This window comes from Porites lutea, chromosome 6 (genome assembly GCF_958299795.1).
Source record: "Porites lutea chromosome 6, jaPorLute2.1, whole genome shotgun sequence".
NCBI lineage: Eukaryota > Metazoa > Cnidaria > Anthozoa > Scleractinia > Poritidae > Porites > Porites lutea.
Window position 1 is genome coordinate 15,315,200 of NC_133206.1, and position 18,905 is coordinate 15,334,104.

General features: G+C 41.8%; 1 protein-coding gene across 1 annotated transcript in view; it reads right to left on the bottom strand.

Annotated features, from left to right (window-relative positions):
• Window positions 1-18,905, bottom strand: part of LOC140940449 (structural maintenance of chromosomes flexible hinge domain-containing protein 1-like) — a 49,050-nt gene that overhangs the window by 12,995 nt on the left and 17,150 nt on the right. The window contains exons 10-20 of the mRNA XM_073389426.1: window positions 18,315-18,518; window positions 16,683-16,819; window positions 15,734-15,986; window positions 13,753-13,977; window positions 11,758-11,869; window positions 10,835-11,007; window positions 8,550-8,724; window positions 7,278-7,637; window positions 3,683-4,272; window positions 2,203-2,338; window positions 636-813 (exon numbers count right to left, since the gene is read on the bottom strand). Coding sequence (XP_073245527.1) covers window positions 636-813; window positions 2,203-2,338; window positions 3,683-4,272; window positions 7,278-7,637; window positions 8,550-8,724; window positions 10,835-11,007; window positions 11,758-11,869; window positions 13,753-13,977; window positions 15,734-15,986; window positions 16,683-16,819; window positions 18,315-18,518 — 2,543 coding nt within the window. The remainder of the gene's footprint in view (window positions 1-635; window positions 814-2,202; window positions 2,339-3,682; window positions 4,273-7,277; window positions 7,638-8,549; window positions 8,725-10,834; window positions 11,008-11,757; window positions 11,870-13,752; window positions 13,978-15,733; window positions 15,987-16,682; window positions 16,820-18,314; window positions 18,519-18,905) is intronic.

An 18,905-nucleotide genomic window follows, 5' to 3' on the forward strand; every position in this document is an offset into this window, starting at 1 on the left:
TTGGAAAGAAATTTCTAGCTATATAACAACACTACATAACAACTGTTTAACAAATGAACATGCGTTAGTGTTAAATAAAGTTTACAGCACGAAGCCTAAAAGTGTGGCCACTGCTCATTAATTCGCATTGTTTAGCCTTCAATCGGCGACAAAATTGTTGAGACACTGTCCTTAGATGAGGTAACTTCGGAGAACAAAACAATCTACACCTCCATTCCCCCCCCCCCCCCCCTCGTTCTATTCAATGTTGGAGTGGAGTGTTTATTGCTTCCTACAGGTAGCTCGAACAGCGGCCCAACATTGCTTGGAGGGGATGGGGTAGGCAATACTTCAGAAAGGCCCTTACGGCAAAATGTCTCAAGAGCAGTGTTCTTTAACAATGCCTTGATGCATCTGTTAACTTCTTAACGTATCTGGCGGACAGAAATTTGTACTTTCACTGATCTGAAAACCGCCACTGAGTTGGTTTAAATTTCAATCATATAAAATTTGTGGCGATTTAGTCGCGGAAATTCGCGCTGAATCACAAACCGTTTACACGCGCCATTCAGGTTTGCAACCAGATCCCCGGGGCCGTTTTTGTCGCGCCACAAATTGCGCTAAAACCCCGCCGGTGTAATTGGCCCTTAACTAACCTTCTAGATGGTGAATGTTCAACTGATACCATGGGTTCCACCCCTTGAGGACACTCGGCAGGATTGCCAAACTTGTCATTCAATCGAATCTTAAGGTTTTGACTCAACTGTCTTTTGCTGTCGCACTCAATTTGCAAAGTTTGGTCCTCGCACACGAATAACCACTTCTGCGGCTCACCTGGAAGAATAAAACAACTATCAATTCTGACGAATTCTACATTTGAAAACGTTCCCGCCAAATAGACCTCTTCCGGTCAAAGTAGCCAATATAAAAACTAAGAGTGCAGCCATTGCTTTTTCCTCTTCTCCTCCTTTTTGCCTTCTCGCTCTTTCTTTTTCTTCTTTCCTTTTCCTTCAATGGCGTGATTTTCGAGCTTATTTGGCGCAAGAAACCGTCACCTGAAACTCGTTACTTGTCATAACAAATAAATAAATGAAAAATGAAACCAAACAGATAACAGCATAAATTAACTCATTAGCAGCATAAATTAACTCATTAGCTCCAGGGCTTCTGCGTATTAGTAACCACTTCCCGTACAACCCTCGATAGGAGACCGCGCTATTTAAAGGAAACCAATTTAGCAGTACTTCCACACGCAAGCTACCCTGGGTACCAGAGGTTTTTCTCGCGTGCGGCGGGAATTTTCGGTGTTGGCCGAAGGCCGAAGCCACGAGCGGCGAACAGAAACCGGAAACCGCGCTAGAAAAGACACTGGCACCCAGGGTACACGCAAGCACTGTTTCACCGTTAATTTGGCCGTGTATTGCAAAGGTGTTTGGATCCTCTTTGTATCCTTTGTGAATAAAATCCTCGCAACAAATATAAGTTGGATCTGAATTGTGCAACTGTAATTCAAAACGCTTTGGGTTTGTTAAAACGAGTGGCCCTAGTTTTCATTTTGTCAGATGGGGCGAATTTTTCTGGATTTAATCCTAAATGACTTGGTCCAAGATCAGAAACAGGAAAAAGGAAATCATTGTCTTGTGTTCACGTCCTCCATACTACGTGAAATTAGAAAGTTTCACCTCGTAGTCGTGCAAGGATAGCCTGCGAAAGCATCCGTTTTTCCTCGCTCTTCGCCGCTGGGGACGTTTCGCGAGAAACGTCCCCAGCGGCGAAGAGCGAGGAGAAACGGATGTTTTCGGAGGCTATGCAAGGACGGCAAAGAAATAGAGTGGTTTTCGTTTGAGTGTCGTAAAACCAAAACCAAAGTAATTACTCTGGCCAATCACATAGGACACAGACAATACATTGAACCAATCAAAACTCGAAGTAATTACATGTGGCTGACGCAAAGCGCGGGAAAATGCATGCGAGCGCGTCACAATTGGCTTTGGTCTTACTTCTGATTGGATGAAAAGGTGGCGCGAATCTTTTAAGCCAATCGCATCGTGTAGAAAGTGCAAAACCAATTACTTTTCGACACTCAAATGAAAACCGCTCTATACAAAAAAGCGTGATGCACGTGCAGAGTTGTTGTTTTGCTAATCTAGCCCTATCGCTTTTTTGCCGTTCTCTTTGCTGTCGCCGCCGCGGTTGGTAAAGCTCCCTAATGAATTTATGTACCTGCAATGGGTTTAATCCTTATTTGGGTCTGACATTTGACGTCACTACATACGCACTCCACATTACCCACATAAGGGACAGCGACCATGCTCGCCACAGGGCAGTCTGGCAGATACGGTAAGTTCTCAACTGATACCTGGCAAAAACAAACAAATAATTCATCGGAATTCAGATTTAATGACGTTCATACACATACCAAAGTCTTAACACAATCTTAGGGTGTTAGAATGTTATTTACCGATTATGTTGTCTCATATGTTGGATTGCAAAAGAGACGTCATTGACAGCCAGACACTTAATTGTGAGATAGTCATGGTACATGCGCGGCGTGTTTGTTTTTGTTTTCATGACAACTATCGGCAGCCTCCGGTAGCTCAGTGAGGAAGGTGGGGGGGAGGGCAACTTGGACGGTTCTGGACTAATAGAGCGATTTTCGTATGACCTTGAAAAATGGTTTCGAGAAGTGTTCGTTATTAGTTTCATCAGCCAATGGATGACAAGATCAAAACATGGACTCTTCGTTTTCCCGCCAAAGAAACCCTTATATGGAGAAGGCTTTGTTTGATTGGCCAGTCGTGTTGCAGTATGTCGTGAAAGCGAAGTATCGATTGATTTCTAGAAAGTTCTCGGGCATAAAGATTTTTTACCCGAGCGTTCGTTTAACCAACCAAAAGCCACGCACGTTTGTATCCGTTCGATAGACCAATCAAATTGCTCTATTTCCGTTTGTTTGTTATTTCTGTTTTGTTCGCGCGTTTTCATTTCAAGGTCATACGCTCTAACCAAAAATCATAGGTTCGATTCCTACCGGAAGAACTTTGCTTCTTTTCAAGTTTCCTTTGAACCAGAAACGTCGTTCTTATACGTTCGCCTTAGCCATCGTCTTCTCGTATTTCTAGTATTCACCTTCATATCCTCATCTTTTACTGGTACAGTACAAACTCACAAAATGCCCAGCTGCCAATAGATTGGCTTGACAGCTCTGTGGTAAAAGCTCTGGACCGGTCTCACAGAGGTTATATTTTCGAATACCGCTCAAGCCTGATTTTTTATCAGCTTTCTTTTCGCAGTTGTTTTTAAACAGCTTAAAAGGTGTAAACATTACTGCGACGAACTGTCTCGTGCTATATCTATTATTATTATATGAAGGAGAGTGTTTTACCGGGAACTAAACCACTCGTAGATTCCATACGCCACTTCATCCGGGACCCGAGTGGCGTATTTTCCGTATGTCACCTTTGTGAGTGTCGTATCGTTCAATGACGTCATGATTCCCGCCTTTTGCTTTTGTTGAATTGGTTTCTCCATATAATAAAAAGAACATTACACGTTCGCTCGAAGATATGAATTTTATGTTCTCGTGGCAAGAACAATATCTCACTCGTTCGCTTCGCTCACTCGTGAGATATTGTTCTTGCCACTCGAACATAAAATTCATATCTTCTCGCCACCGTGTAATATCCTCTATATATCTCCTAACCTCTCCGTTCCAGCTCGTGGTAACTCTAGGTTCAGCGGCCTTGAACTCATCAGCTTCCAATAACTTCCCACTTTCATCAAAAACCTTGAGGAACAGGCCTTTCACCATAGAGCCTGCCGGCGCCATCAGCTCTAAGCAATCTCTTCCATCTCTACCATTCACCGCCACTCCATTCGCCGCCGTCAACTCATTTTGGTTTCCCTCGCATATCATCACTTTATGAGGCAAAGTGCTAGGAAGAACTTTGATGGTAAATTGTTTCAACTCCTTGAGCGATTCGCTGACCGTCAGCTTCCGGCGAATATTTTCCACCGAAACGAGCGATATTTTGATTTTCACGTTGCAAGGAGCTTTTCCAGGCGCAAGCTTCACTTTAATGGGCGAAAAACGACCTTGCCCCTGCTCAATGGTGGCAAGATGAGGGCCGCCAACAAACGCTTCGCATTCCGCATGCAGCTTGGTTCGTCTGTCGTTCACAGAGCACGGCTGACTCCACTGATCAAGGACTTGAACTGTAAACTCAGGAAACTCTTCGTAGTTCAATACTTCGTTTGTCTCAAACTGAGGGAGCTTTACACTTTGCGGCTGGCCTGTGGTATCAGATAAAAACCATACGGGTTCAAGCTATTGGCGCAACGATTTCTGGGATTGTTTGGATGGACAAGCGTTACTTATGATTGGTTAGTGACTGCCTTGAATACCATCGACCAATCATCATAACGCTTGTTAATCCAAACAATCCCAGAAATCATTGCACTCAAGCTTTTACCCTTAAGTGCCCGACAGGGAGGGGGAGTGGGGAAAAGATTTCACTTCATGACTCACGTGATTTATGAAGTTTGAAAATAGATAGCAGTCCCCGGGCGAGAGAAACCCCTTAAAAAATTGTGCAGGAGCAGCTAAAGTGGCGTCAAAAAGAGGGAAAGGTTCCATATAAGACGCCATTAGAATAGTCTGCTACATAGCCGTTCTTTGAGTCGTCACGCAACACTCCTCCCCACACAAGGAACGGCTGTGTAGCAGAACACCATTAGAACTGCGCCCTTCGAACGCAATTTAGCTAATTTAATTACGCAAACCTAAAGGAACTGTGCCTCATCATTCTTGCTGGTGCCCTTGATCGGCGAAAGGTTGGATTTTTAACCTTTAATATCAACGGTACTGACAGGCCTCATTCGAACTTCAATATTGTTATTTTAAAATGCGGCTACCGAAGGACAACATGCAAAAATTATTGAAGATGCACCTTCTGGGTGTAAAAACCTGTGAAACTCGCGAGTGACGTAAAACAATTAACAAAAAGAAGCCACAATAGAGCCAAGGAAAATAATAGCTAGAAAACAAAGAAAATCTTCCCAAGTTTTTACACCGAGGATGACCCGCAACCTACAGATCGACCAATGACTACTCTCTCACTGATTGCGCTCTTTAAGTCCCAAGAGCGATCAAAATCAGTTTTCGCCTAACGATATAAATACAAAATCAAGAGAAAAGTTTATGAGAATTAAAAAATAATCACCTAGGGAAAAATGCTTTGATCGTTTAACAAATTCGACTTCTCTCAACTAATTCTTTGAGGAAATGTATGAAGAACAGTCTAGAGAATTTGTATGTGGATAAATAGGCTTCAGGGGTTAATTGCTTTTAATTGCATTAGAATGCAGTTTACGTGTACACGCAGGCAGAAATTTCCTTCATAAAGTGTAGTACTGATGCACACAAAAATTCAAAAAAGGTACGAAGACGTGAGCCGTTTTCTTTAAGATTAAGGTTTCGTGCACGCTAGTTTAGTTTGCAAAAGCAATCCCTTACTTGAAGAAATTTAATCAAACTCACATGTGTTTGTCTTCATCACTGGAAATCCAACCATCTGATGCGAAAACGTCGGTAAAAAGTGCAATTTCGCGTTAAAAAATCAGTACATTATACGTAACTAGGCATGCAAACACGAGCCAAAAGGACCAACAATAGGCTTTCTGGATAGCCTAGCCTACAACGCGACCGTAACCGAACACTTGCGAAGACAAAAGTAAAATTCTTATCTTTCGTTCCATAGCACTGCTCCAACCGTAATCCTCACATCAAAGGCATTAAGCTTAGGAACTGGGAAACGAGTTGTTATTAATCCACCGCCTTACAGTAAGGGAGGCTAATTCGACTGTCACTGTCTGCTGATTTTAACGCTCCAATTGGTTAACAAAAATAGCTACAACATGTTTTTACGCGCTTTAACACGTTGCATAGTTTCCCGCGCTCTACACAAGTCACTAAGCTTGGATAACACCTGCTGGTAAAATGGCTGATTCTGCCTGCTGGCAATACTCGTAAAATCGCTTATTCTGCTAGAAATTCTGCTTCAACATCCAAATACTGCAGAAATATCTGCTTAATAGCTGAAAATTTTCCCCTTTCTGGAACTTATTTTCGAAAATCTTAACGGAGGGCATGCAGAGCAAAACTGTAATTTATCTTGTACAATATCACTAACATTAAATGATGAAGTTTTTAACTTAGGATTTTCTAGTTCTACCATTTTTTTGTTTGTTAATCTTTTTTTACAACTACTGTGCATATCATCACTGTTACTAATTTGTTACCAGTTTCCGTTAAACTGCTCAATTTCTGTTCGGAAACGCCTTATTCTGCCGGCATAACGCTCGCCTCAAAATTCGCCTTTCTCTGCTCGACACATCAGCCGACAAAATTTACGCAAGCCAAATGGTCCCTAGCTTGTTTCCCTGGGCTTATATCACGTCTGATATCACTTGGCAACCGATGCAAGCTTTACATAAACGGCTTATTGTCTGGGGATATCATTATAAAAGTATATCCCTTATAAAACCGGATAAGATTATATCCATTTGGATTCAGGATATCTGTAGGAATGTAAAGAAGCTTTCACAATTAATCCTATAAAACAGGATTATCCAGTATGCCTTTAAAAACACCAAACTACGTCAAGTCTGCTTATCAATTAATTGTGTCTACTTTAATAGAAAAATATAATGAAAATACAGTAGACTCTTTACAGTTCCCTTTTTTTCAGTAAGATTGTATCGAACGCTTACCCTAACGGGCGGCCATCTTTTTTTCAAATGTAACGAGGGGGTGGGCGTCGGGGTTTTAGAATCGCTACGCTAGAAACCAACATGGCCGCCGTAGTATCCGGGTGTCTGTATTAAGAGTATGAAGCGGGTATCCGTAGAGCGCGCGGGATTCCACTGTATAGCAGAGAACAGACGCAGGTTCATAATGAAAGGTTACGAAGAATCGAACGAAGCATGACTCGAAAGAGGCCATTTCGAACGCCATTAGCACTTACCTGTCATTAAATTTTCACCTAGATTTCTTTTTCTTGGTATCAAAAGCACTTTCTGGGATAGTTTTCTCTATTCTTTTTAGAGTATCCAATCATCAAATTGTAGGCAAAGAGAATAAAATGAATTTGCTTTTCAAGCTCCCATAGTTGAGTTCAAATTTCGCACTAACCCTGGGTTATCTTAACCCAGCTTCGAACAACTGTACGACACCGAAGACCTATTACCATTACTTAGCTTACAAAAAACATTCTATTTTAATCAATTTATTTACTCACCGGTTTTAATCCTCACAGGAAAGGTGACAAAATTATCATACTCAATCCCAATGACGTCAACTCTCACAGAGAGCTCTTTCCCATACTGCACCCTGTCAGAACCGTTCGGGGTGAGGGCTATACCGCTGACCTCGAGAACACCGTCACTGTTTGTCTTGTACTTCTCCTTCAACCCTTGCACTTTCAAATTGGCACACGTCACATTCAGCTTCACGAATTCTCCAGAACTGAACAACGTTGCCGGGTTCTTGTAATTGTCTGTGAAGGCCAGTTTAAACTTCAGGCCCGGTTCACCCAGGGCGAGCTGGGGAGTCTCTGTTCGTGACGGCTCAGTTAGGGCAAAGAGAGAGGCGGTGCTGGCTGTGTAAAGCGAGAGAAATGAAAACAGATTTATTTTGATTATTCGCCACTTTATGAACGAGAGGGAAACTGAACCCAGTTAACTTTCGCAAAGACTTCTGGGACTGTTGGGACAGGGAAAAAAAATGGTCAATAGGGACTTTAATATTCACCGACGCGACGGCAATGAGAACATCGCTTAAAAAGTGATTTTGCGTTCTTTCAGTCTCTACAGCGATTATTCCTACCCACTTACTTTGTCAAATGTAGGCGCGAACCCTCCCGAAGCTGAATTTCGAGTGACCATAGACGAGTTCAGAAAGAGAAATAAAAAATTTTGTCCTTGCTTGTTTACGTCCTCCATAAAACGTGAAATTAGGCATTTTCACGGCTTAGTCGAACAAAAACAAGAAGGAGATGTACAAAAAAGTCTGATGCCCGTGCGAAGTTGTTGTTTTGCTTATAAAACCTATTGTTGTTTTTTTGATGTTCTCGTTGCCGTCCGCGTCGATGGATCTTTAAGTCCCCAATAAAGATCCCAGAAAAAATGGCGGGACGGATTTTGGCGCCAGTTCGCCTCTCGTTTCTCAAGTGGCGAATACAATTTTTATTGATTCATAAGGCAGGCAACCAGATAGAGGTAAAACCGCAATAAAAATCCCTGATAAATTCGTTATGCAAGAAAAGTTGCATGCACATAGCTGTATTAGAGACAGTATATATTTAGTAAAATTTAACCCCTATACCACCGCAAACCCTGCATTCAGGTTGGCTAACGTAATCTCTATCTGTCAAATCATATACAGCAGTAAAGCGAGCCAATGTAACGCTACCAGTCAAACAAAACACTTAAACCTTACAAATTTTCGCGCTGTTTTCTTGCAAGGTTCACGAATTGACCAATAATCAAACACATAAGCGCTGTGCACTCACCTTTAACAACAATCCGAAACTGCGCTGATGCCATTTCTCTGTCTCCCAACATGGCAATATACTTGAGTGTGAAAACTCCAGCTTTAGATAACCAGAACGGCTTGAATCCAAACTTCTCACCATCGTGCGGCTGATCATTCTGAATCGGTGCCATGTTTTCTGGTCCCTCTACCACCTGTCATAATCGGATCAATCGAGATTTCTGGGTAACTGACCACTTACCCCTCCCCTAAGTCACAGTTAACACTTATTTCTTAGGGCAAAATTGTGATTTAGGGAGGGGTAGGTGGTCAGTTACTGAGAAACCTCAATTGATCCTCATAATCAGTTCTATGTCCTTATTGACTGAGTGGTAGGGCCGTAAGGGAAAATATTTGGCTCTAGGTCAGGACGTATGGACCGAGCGCACGTTTGGCCCGATCTAACTCGTTCAATAAGCATTTTATCATATGACCCTTGTGTTTTTGAATTTTTCTGACGGAGCAAACCCGCATCATACAGTAAGCTTTTCTAGCTTGACCGTAGGCGATTTTCCGGCCCTATCACTTGACGCGTATGGGTTTCCAATGAAATTGCGCGCGGGGCCGTACCGGTCATTCAAGCAATAGACCACACTTTCTATGAGTTTACCGGCGTGATATCCCACGCGGGATGTTGGGATAACACGAGAAAAGCTTGTAAATCACTCGCCTTCGGCTCGTGATTTACAAGCTTTTCGAGTGTTCTCTCAACATTCCAAGTGGGTTATCAAGCCGGTAAACCCATAGGAGGTGTGGTCTATTGCTTTTATAAAATAACTTTGAGTAAAACGGAGTTTTCTATGAGTTAACCGGCACAATAAACCATAGGTTTTTAACCAATCAGAACGCGCGTACTATCTTAGTTATTTTATAAATGATAATAACCGGTAATAAACATTTGTTGGATAAAAATACGTGCACCTTGTTTTGCAACACCACTGCAGAACGAACTCAAAAGCGAAGTTGCGCGTTTTATCACCCAAGAATCAAACCTGTCTTGCAACAAATCAGGTTGTTGCCGGTTGCGAAAAGTTCTTATAGAAAGTAGAGAGTAGCTTTACTCTTTACAACAAAATTTCTATATATTCCGCATCTTACCGGCTCAAGGCAACCTTGTTTTGCAGCAAGTGACGTAAATTCGGTGTATATCGTGACTCCCGCGTAATTTTATCCAATCAGAAGTCAGTATCCACGGAAATTGTAACAACCTGGGCCCAGTTGCTCGAAGCATGGTTAGCGTTAACCAGCGTTTAATACCTTGACAACGTATATTTGGTTTTGATACTGCTTAACCAATGGTTAAAGCTAACCATGCTTTGAGCAACTCAGCCCTGATTTGTTGTAAGACAGGTTTGAATCTGGGCGGTAAAATGCGCAACATTTGTTTTGAACTTGCTTAGCAACAATACTGCAAAGCAAGTTGCGCGTTTGTATTGCCCGTTTTAAGGAAGCTTAAGTTAAACTTTTTGGGTCGGTTTAACTTAAATCTCGGTTTAACAAATCTGTGGACCTAAAGATCTCTTCCTTAGTGGGTTATTTCAAGAAGAAAAATGCTTTTCTAGTCTAATTTATAGCTCTCATAAAACTGTTCACAAGAAATGGTGTTTAGATAAAACCGTTGGGCAACTATTGAAAATAGCTTAGAACGCGGTTTTGTTAAACACTGGCTAAACTACGTTTAAATAACTGGCCCTTTGTGTTCAAATTGATCTCTCTCTCATTCAGTGCGCTCATTCGTGAGATATCGATTTGACATTCGAAGACAAATTCCATATCTCCGCGCGTCCACGCATGTACTGTCCTCTGTGTCAACAACGGAGCAAGTGTTAGGCCCTTTCACGCAAGGTAATTATTATTGCAACTTGTCTCGCAAGTTTTTTGTGATACAAGTCGCTGGAACAATTTCCTACTCTAACACATTGCAGCAAGCGTTGTACTAAGGAGAATTAACGTCAACATAAATTTGCTATATAGACCGCAACTACTTGACTGTGAATAGCTGCTGAATAATTGCCTTGCATAATGACAAAGCCTTTGTAAGCTGAACCATCGGCATTCCAAACGGAGCGGTAATTTTACAACATGAATAGTGATGTGTAACAAATCAACCTTACGACACTCGAAGGCTGATTTATACGATACGTTTCGTGCTATTGATCTATCGCACGCGACAAAGATGAAACGTGTAAATCATCAGGCCTTTAGTTCAGCTTAGAACCGACCTGCATCTTATCCAAACAAAACTTAAACATCATTACTCCTTACTTGGCGAACACTGAGTTTCTTGTTGTGTACAGACACTAGCTGTTTAGGCGGTCTCTCGCCGCTGAAGATCTTTACCCAGAAGCCAGAGAACTCTTTCTGTGTTTCACCAGCATGCCACTGCAGTTGAGTCTTGCTAGTAACTTCATTTGTTAAATTGTGTTTGTACACTTTCACTATAACGCAACATTAAAAGAAATGACCACTGAAGTGAAAAGCATGAGAGACAAGCATTACAGGTAGCCCAAGCTCACGAGTGTGAATTGTTTAAGCGTAATATTAAGGACGTGTCCATTGATCGTATTCGGGAATAAGAATACGCAAAAGGTTTGTCGCAAATCTCCGTAATTTCTGGGCCACTTAAACGCTACATACAGCGGAATATTTTATTTCAAGCACATTTCTAGACATTGCAATGCAATGAACGCCAAAATAAGTGATTTCTAGAGTTCATTCCATTTATTCTTTATATTCCGGTTTACGTTCAATCGAACACGCCCGAAATTTTCGAGCTGCCTCAAGCCTCTGTTCCAAAGCAAGGTTAAGTGCGAAGCCATTGATATACAAATGTGGAGCCTGGAAAAAGCTAATTCAATTGAAACCTATTAGACAGTACTTTTCACATGGTAGTGTTTTTCGGCATTTCACATCATAAAATTTGAATATATTCTTGGATTTTTACACTGACCACTTTTGTGAAGGAAAGGGTTATTGTTAGGTTCTCATCAGTGAAAAAGTTTGGACCCTATAAAACGAATCCAACGCTCTCCGACAATGACCAACAAGTCGGGCCCGTTTACCTTCGAGTCCTTACAGCGGACTTGCGCACATGAATTATACCAAACCAAGATCCGTCTGAATTATTTCGTACCGCTTAATTATTTCGTACCACAGTTTCAAGAAAAGGTAAACAAACATCACATTACCTGTTTGGGGAAGCATTTGTTTCTCTTGGTTAAAGACTCGCCTTAACGTGTTCTGATCAGGGATTTCGAGAATTCTAGAGATTGGCCGCTCTTCCTCTTGACTAAGATAAACCTAGGGTAAGAGAGATTAGGCCTTTTTAAAAAAATACCAGAATACTCTTTCTTGTCCCTCCAAAATTTTGCATAAGCATTGTTTTCAATTTCTCTTGGGGTGATTGTGAGTACCAAGCGCAATTGAAAACAATTTGGAGGGACAATAAAGGGTATTGTAAGTAGGTTGAGTATGATCGTCCGGGTGAACGTAGTTCTGAGTAGGACTGTTGTTGACAGTGAAAGGGTATTGTGGTGTTTTTGAAAAAGGCGTATTCAATGTACATATTTGTGGATAGCATTACTAGGCCTCTGTTGCATACAAAAGACGCATCATGTCAGAAAGAAGTTGAAAGCAAATGGCGGATATCACCTAAAAGGTACGAAATAGTGTACTCTGGATGCCTAAGACTTTCCAGGCGCGGTTTACCGTTTCTCGCGGTACCGGCGCTTTTTGCTTTGGCCTTCGGCCGAAGAAGTGTAGGTCTCCAACCGAATTCGAAGCGTCTCGAGGTGCGCGATTAAAAATACTCTGGAACCCCGGGGAGAAATTGCGAGCGAGTTATAAAGAGAGACAGGAACGGAGACGTGAGTGAAAGACATCGCCTCGCTTTGGAGTCGAACTTCGCAAAGATACCAACTCTTTTAAGTGTACAGTGCAAACTAAGTAATTGGGGAATAAATTGCTATTAACGGAGCTTAAGATAAAAAAGACTACGGAGATTAAAAAACAACGACGGTGACTGCAGCAAAAATGTCACTTGAGAAGTGAATTTGTACTGTCCCAGCTCCCTCATTGGTCAAATGAGCTGCAGCAAAAATGTCACTTGAGAAGTGAATTTGTACTGTCCCAGCTCCCTCATTGGTCAAATGAGCTGCAGCAAAAATGTCACTTGAGAAGTGAATTTGTACTGTCCCAGCTCCCTTATTGGTCAAATGAGCTGCAGCAAAAATGTCACTTGAGAAGTGAATTTGTACTGTCCCAGCTCCCTCATTGGTCAAATGAGCTGCAGGAAAAATGTCACTTGAGAAGTGAATTTGTACTGTTTAACACTAAACCTCACCGCGGTAGTCCCTGCTCCCTCATTGGTCAAATGAACGCGAATTTCCTGGAGTTGAATTCTAAGGGAGTTTATACAATTTCACAAAGAGAAAGAACAAAATTCGTTGCCATGCTTTTTCCTTAATCTTTCAATTTCAAATAAGACCCCCTTATCTATTTCGTCCTTCTGTCCATTGAACTCCTGCTCTTTTAAAATTTATCAAGCGCTCCGGCCGTCTGTAAAGTCCCGCTCCCATTGTTACGATTTTAACTGTTACGCTAAGCCATCATCTGCCTGTCAACATTTTAGTTACTCTGTGGGTGGAGAGAAGCGACGACCGGAACTACGTCTGCGTTCGCAGGCTAAACAATCATAAAATGTAATACGTAATACCGCTTGGGAAATGAACTACAAAGGGTTGCTGCTCAGGTTTTAAATCTCCTAACCCCCCCCCCCCCCCCCCCACCCACACACACACACACACACCACACGCGCACACACACACTCTCTCTCTAATGAGCCTTTTTCTACGAAAAGCGCCTTCTCCTCCATTAAAATATCTGGGAAAAAATACGCCCCCGGTTGGCTTATTGAAGAGGTTATGGTGTGTTGTCAAAAAATGCCGGATCAGTAACGGCAAAGTAAGATAACCGTGCATAGTTGCGTATTACACTTGTTGCTTTGGCAGATTTAGCAAACACAATGCAACGTCACACGAGAACGCAAAAGCGCGCGAAAAGGGCAGAACACGACTTTCGGTACTCAATTTGCCGTTCTGCCATTGGTCATTTCGGTTTTCACATCTGCGCGCCCCTACGTCATTCTCATCACGTTGTCTTAGTGAATTTGCCACACAATTTACCTCGTCAGGCTGTCGTTGAACCACTACTTTGTCCACATCATTTTTCTTGCTAACTTTGACAAAATACTTGACCTTGCCATAAATGATTGGTTTAGTGTCAAGCTTGACAACATCTCCTGTTTTATAAACCTGCACACCAGAGCTGGTCGTCACTCGTAGAACGCCGTAGCGAATGTCACCTGAGTTCGGCTGTTGGGAGTTTGGCAGTTGAGATTCGAAACTAACCTGATGTAATAAATGAAGATCGTGCGTATCAATTGATTAGCTCTTTCACTTTCGGAGTCAATTATGCAGATAATTAAAGTGGTTCTATCACCCGGCCCCGTGTACGTGTAACGGGATCAATAAACTGCCCACCTACCCCTTCGCCACGCCATCATTTTGCCCTAAGTGAGAAATAAGTGTTTATGTTAGCTTAGGACAGGGGTAGGTGGGCAGTTTCTCAGAGATCTAACTTGATCCGTGTAAGGTAATCCGGATTCCGGATTCCGGGAGATTTCTGCTTGTGGAATCCGGAATCCCGAAATTTTTTACATGTGGAATCCGGAATCCTGGGCTTTGGGACCCGGAATTCAGCTCAAGGAATACGAAATACCACTAACGATTGGAATCCGGATTCCCAGTTCCACTGACAAGAATCCACAATCCAGTACTTAAAATCCGGAATCCACAGCGTAGAATCCAGAATCCAAGACTGTCTTGGATTACCTAACCTGGGGCGAGTTCTAACTTTGGATCCGTTAGGGATCATTATACGTTTCTGAGAAACTGCCCACCGACCCCTCCCTTAAGCTAACATTTTGTCCCAAGTGAGAAGTAAGTGTCAGTGAGGGTATACGGGCAGTTAAGTTCCCAGAAACGTATATTGATCTTTTGGGTTAATAGATAACATCAATTTGCTAAGAGCCAGTTAAATTAAACATCTTGTCGGTACTTTCAAAAATTAGGTTAATTCCGACTCTAAGTATTTTACAAAACGACATTTCTTTCTTTTGTTTTCGTAAGGGACAAACGGTAACAACAGATGTCGTTGTAACAGTCAGAAACCATTCTCTAAATATCATTGACTAGGTAAAGAATTAAGATTTTTCCTGATTTTCAGCAAAGGTGCCGACTTTCCCAAATTTTGAAAACCTTTTGAGACAACTCTGAACAAAATTCTTGAATATTTCTCAGACTTTGGCTGTGGCCATTAATTTAGCCATCACGTTATTTAAATAGAGTACTAAAGTGATGACGTCATAAAAATGAAATTTCTGAAATTATGGGATTTGTCAGGATATTCTGAAAGAAAATGTCCAAGAGGCCTACTTGCCAAAAATGAGCATTTGGGGGCAAATTGTCTCTGAGATCGTAGCCCAGTTATACTCAGAAAACTCCATACAAACCCTTCTAATTTTTTTTTGGGTCGACCCAAAAAAAATTTAGAAGGGTTCGTATGGAGTTTTGTAAGCATAACTGGGCTACGATCTCAGAGACAATTTGCCCCCAAATGCTCATTTTTGGCAAGTAGGCCTCTTGGACATTGTTCTTTCAGAATATCCTGACAAATCCCATAATTTCAGAAATTTCATTTTTATGACGTCACACTTTAGTACTCTATGAGAGGGATAGTTAAACGTAACAAGGGGGGGGGGATACTTAACAAACTTTCATACGGGGAGGCTCCTCTCCGAAGTCCGACCCCTCTAAATGAACCGTCTTTTAAATATGAATAAGCCACTAAACCAGAAAGTTTTCTTTTCTTTTTCACAGCCATACAATGCGCTTGTTAGCCCCTTTAGATCTTATCACAGACCGAAATGAGAGATTTCCCTACCCTTTTATATACTTTAATCGACGTTAATAACCCTACCCTTTCATAGAAGCCTGCAAAAGGTACCCCTTTTGGGCGGAGCCTCTCCGTAAAGGCCATTAAAGGGAGTACTCCGCCCCATGGGGCGTAACAGCATGTTTTCCAGAAATCCTTTCATAGTCTCACCTCCTTATCAAGCTCTCGATGGCATTTTTCCAGCCATGTTCTGAATTCTTGCGGTAGCCTTCTTTCAGTGGATGCATCTTCCAGCGCTGTAGATAAGTCCTTCCTCTCGTCCAAAAGAATCTTCAGCTTGTTGTTAGATACTGGAGTATGTCGGTTGAAAAACAGGATTCCCTTCAACCTGCGATAGCAGCTATCCGGGACAACGTCTTTCTGCCTTTTGGATCGTTGAGCGGGCGAAGTACAAAATTCCATCCTTTTACAGAAAAATAAATAAGAAAGAAATAGGATATTTTCTTCTGTCTAGCGGCTTTACTTAAGTCACTTTAAACGATCCTTGATATTGCTTTGGTATTTTAGAAACGATTGGAACACGTTTTTCGGCACTTAAAGCCGGCTTGCGTTTTTTCTTTACGTCTCGGTAAGCACTGTACGTATCCCCGCGACTGTCATCGTTTTCTCACCCTGGAGAATCGCTGTCTGTGTATCGAGGTCCGATCGCTTCAGTTTTTCTGCTGAGTGCACGCACCAATTACGAAACTGTTTCTTAATGCGCAGGTACATGTTACTGCCTTAATAATATACATGAAAAAATCTCTTGAAACGGATTGGCTGAGAGCAACACAGTTTTTAGTAAACACAGTGCAAAACGAGGAAACACAATGTAAAAACAAGGAAATATAATGCAAATATCTCAAAGCACTGTGACTGGCAAATAAACAATAGGAATACATAAGAACCAATCAGGTACCGCAATGAGATTATTCCTGAGACAGGGTCGGTTAGTGTCCAACTGCATTGTGGGGCTGTTTTGGACACGAATTTCGATCCAGCGAATTTCTTCATGTATATTTTTTTCTCGTTCAATGTGGAATTTATTTGCCGAGGTCGATTAGATTACCTGTACTGAGAAGACTTGGTTTAGAAACTAAACTAAACTTGTGTGCCTTACTTGTGAACATACGACAGAGGCGCCAGTCTTCCTTGCCAGAAACATTCAAATATTGGTTCCTGTTCGTCATCTTCCAGGTCATCCGGCCGGGGCAAGGTCTCTTGTCCTGACTCGTGGGGGAAATACATCAAAACACCCTAATGTAGAAGGTAAAATAGGAAGTGAAATGTTGAACTGAAAAATCCACACTTACATTGATGGTCACTTTATATACAGCTATTTCGAGAAAGGTTGTCGGATAAAGTGCACGCGACAACCCCGATCAAAGGTAATTTGGGTGGTTTTGAGTTCACCGTTTATCAAAGCAATTTGAAAGAATGGCACGAGAGATCATGGACGGTATGTTTGCGAGTGCTAAAGGAAAGCAACAAAAGTAGGTTCGACCGCTAGTGTCGGGAACAATGTATTGATCATATCCCATATTACCTTTCGGGATTGTCGCGTGCACATTTTTTCCGACAACCTTTCTCGAAATAGCTGTATACTGATGACAGTCAAAGTTGTCCGCAAGCTCCGGCGACCGGTGAAAATCACCGTTTATTCCTCACGCAAACGCTGACTATTCGCAGAAAATAAAAATAAATCTAAGTCACTGAACGAAAACAAAAACACATGATAAGGAACAAAGAAAACGTGGGTAAAAAATGGTGTCAAACCTACTGCTAAATTTCGATCCCTAGTAGCTCAAAATCCACTGAAACTATTCCTGAGGGCCTCCGGAATACTATAGTCCCTTTTCCTTCTCTGCCGGACCCCCTCCCGCACCTGCGCTGACAATTTCGCACAAGAGTGGCGCAGTGGAGAAAGCAAGTGATTTGCCTCCTACCAGCGTCGCCCGGGATTGAATTCGAGAAAAACGCCATAAGTGGGTTTTCTTTTTTTCTGTTGTTGTTGTTGTCTTTTTCCCGGATACTCCTGTTTTCCTCTCCGCTCTAAATCAAAAAAATCCTAAATACCATGTGAAAAGGTAGAGAAGAGTTCTTCCACTAAATCGTTACTTAAAATTGCGTTCGACGTATGGATCGCACGTCAAACTGATGAGACTGTATGGGACAACTTTCAGGGGCACTCAACGTCAATTTTCGGAAAATATCTGTTCGGAAGACGATTTGAGATCTGGAATTTTCGGAACATTTGTTGTAAAATTTCTTGCTTGCCTGCCTCTCCTAGGATATTTGAACATCTAAAAAATGGTATAATTGCCCATTTTTAACGGATTTTTACCCTTAAAAGGTCACCTAGAATTTTCGGGAGCCTTTTTTCTGGCTGAAATTTTCGAAAAGGTAAGTTTTGATCACTATAATTTTCGGATCACTAGACTTTCAGCTAGGAAAAAAAATAAAAAAATATGCCTATATCTACCGTTTAAATACTAAAATACGTTTAACAATGCTATGTTTAAGTGGTTTTGAACTATATTCTCGTTGGGTGCCCCTGAACTTTGATTGAAAGGGTATTGAGACACGTATCTGGTGTCCCAGCAGATTTTGCAGGGGTGCATCATCAATTTACAAAAGAGGGAAGATTAATTATTACTGGCTCATACATCTATAGTGTCCGCTTTATTTATTTATTTATTTATTTAGCTTGAGTGCCGGCCACGCAAGCTACAGTATAGGTAACACTAGATACCTGTACGGTTTGATGGGGATCCAAATCAGGAACTTTCATCGTAAGTGAGAATGGAAACCACTCTTTAGCTCTGGTCTGGTACAGACTTTCAATGTCATCCTCGATGTCCCGAAGATTAAAATATGTCTTTTGGTTGGAGTTTCGGCCATCATCTATGATCAGCCTAATATCCACCTTAAGAAATGAGCTTAATCCCAACTCCGGCTGAAAAAAAAATTAATGCTTTATTCATAAAAATTCCGACTTGTCCACTTACTCAATGAAAGTAAAAGTTAAAAAAAGCTAAGCAACTGTTCATGACCAGGGTGCAAAGAAAGTCAGTTTTACAGCCTACCATTCGGGCAAGCTGTAGCTAGCATGTACTAGCCCACAAGTCATTTCAACTAACCTGAAAACCCTTTTTGATTAGCAGGATGGATTACAATCCTTCTGTAATTTGAATTTCCCCCCAAAACAGCTCTTGCCCGTCAGGCAAGCTAAGAACAAAAATCACTAGCCCGACAGCAAAATTTACTAGCCCCGGGCTCTCGGACACGACTTTCCTTGCACGCTGATGACAAAATCGTTACCACTGTTTTTTCATGAGGAGGG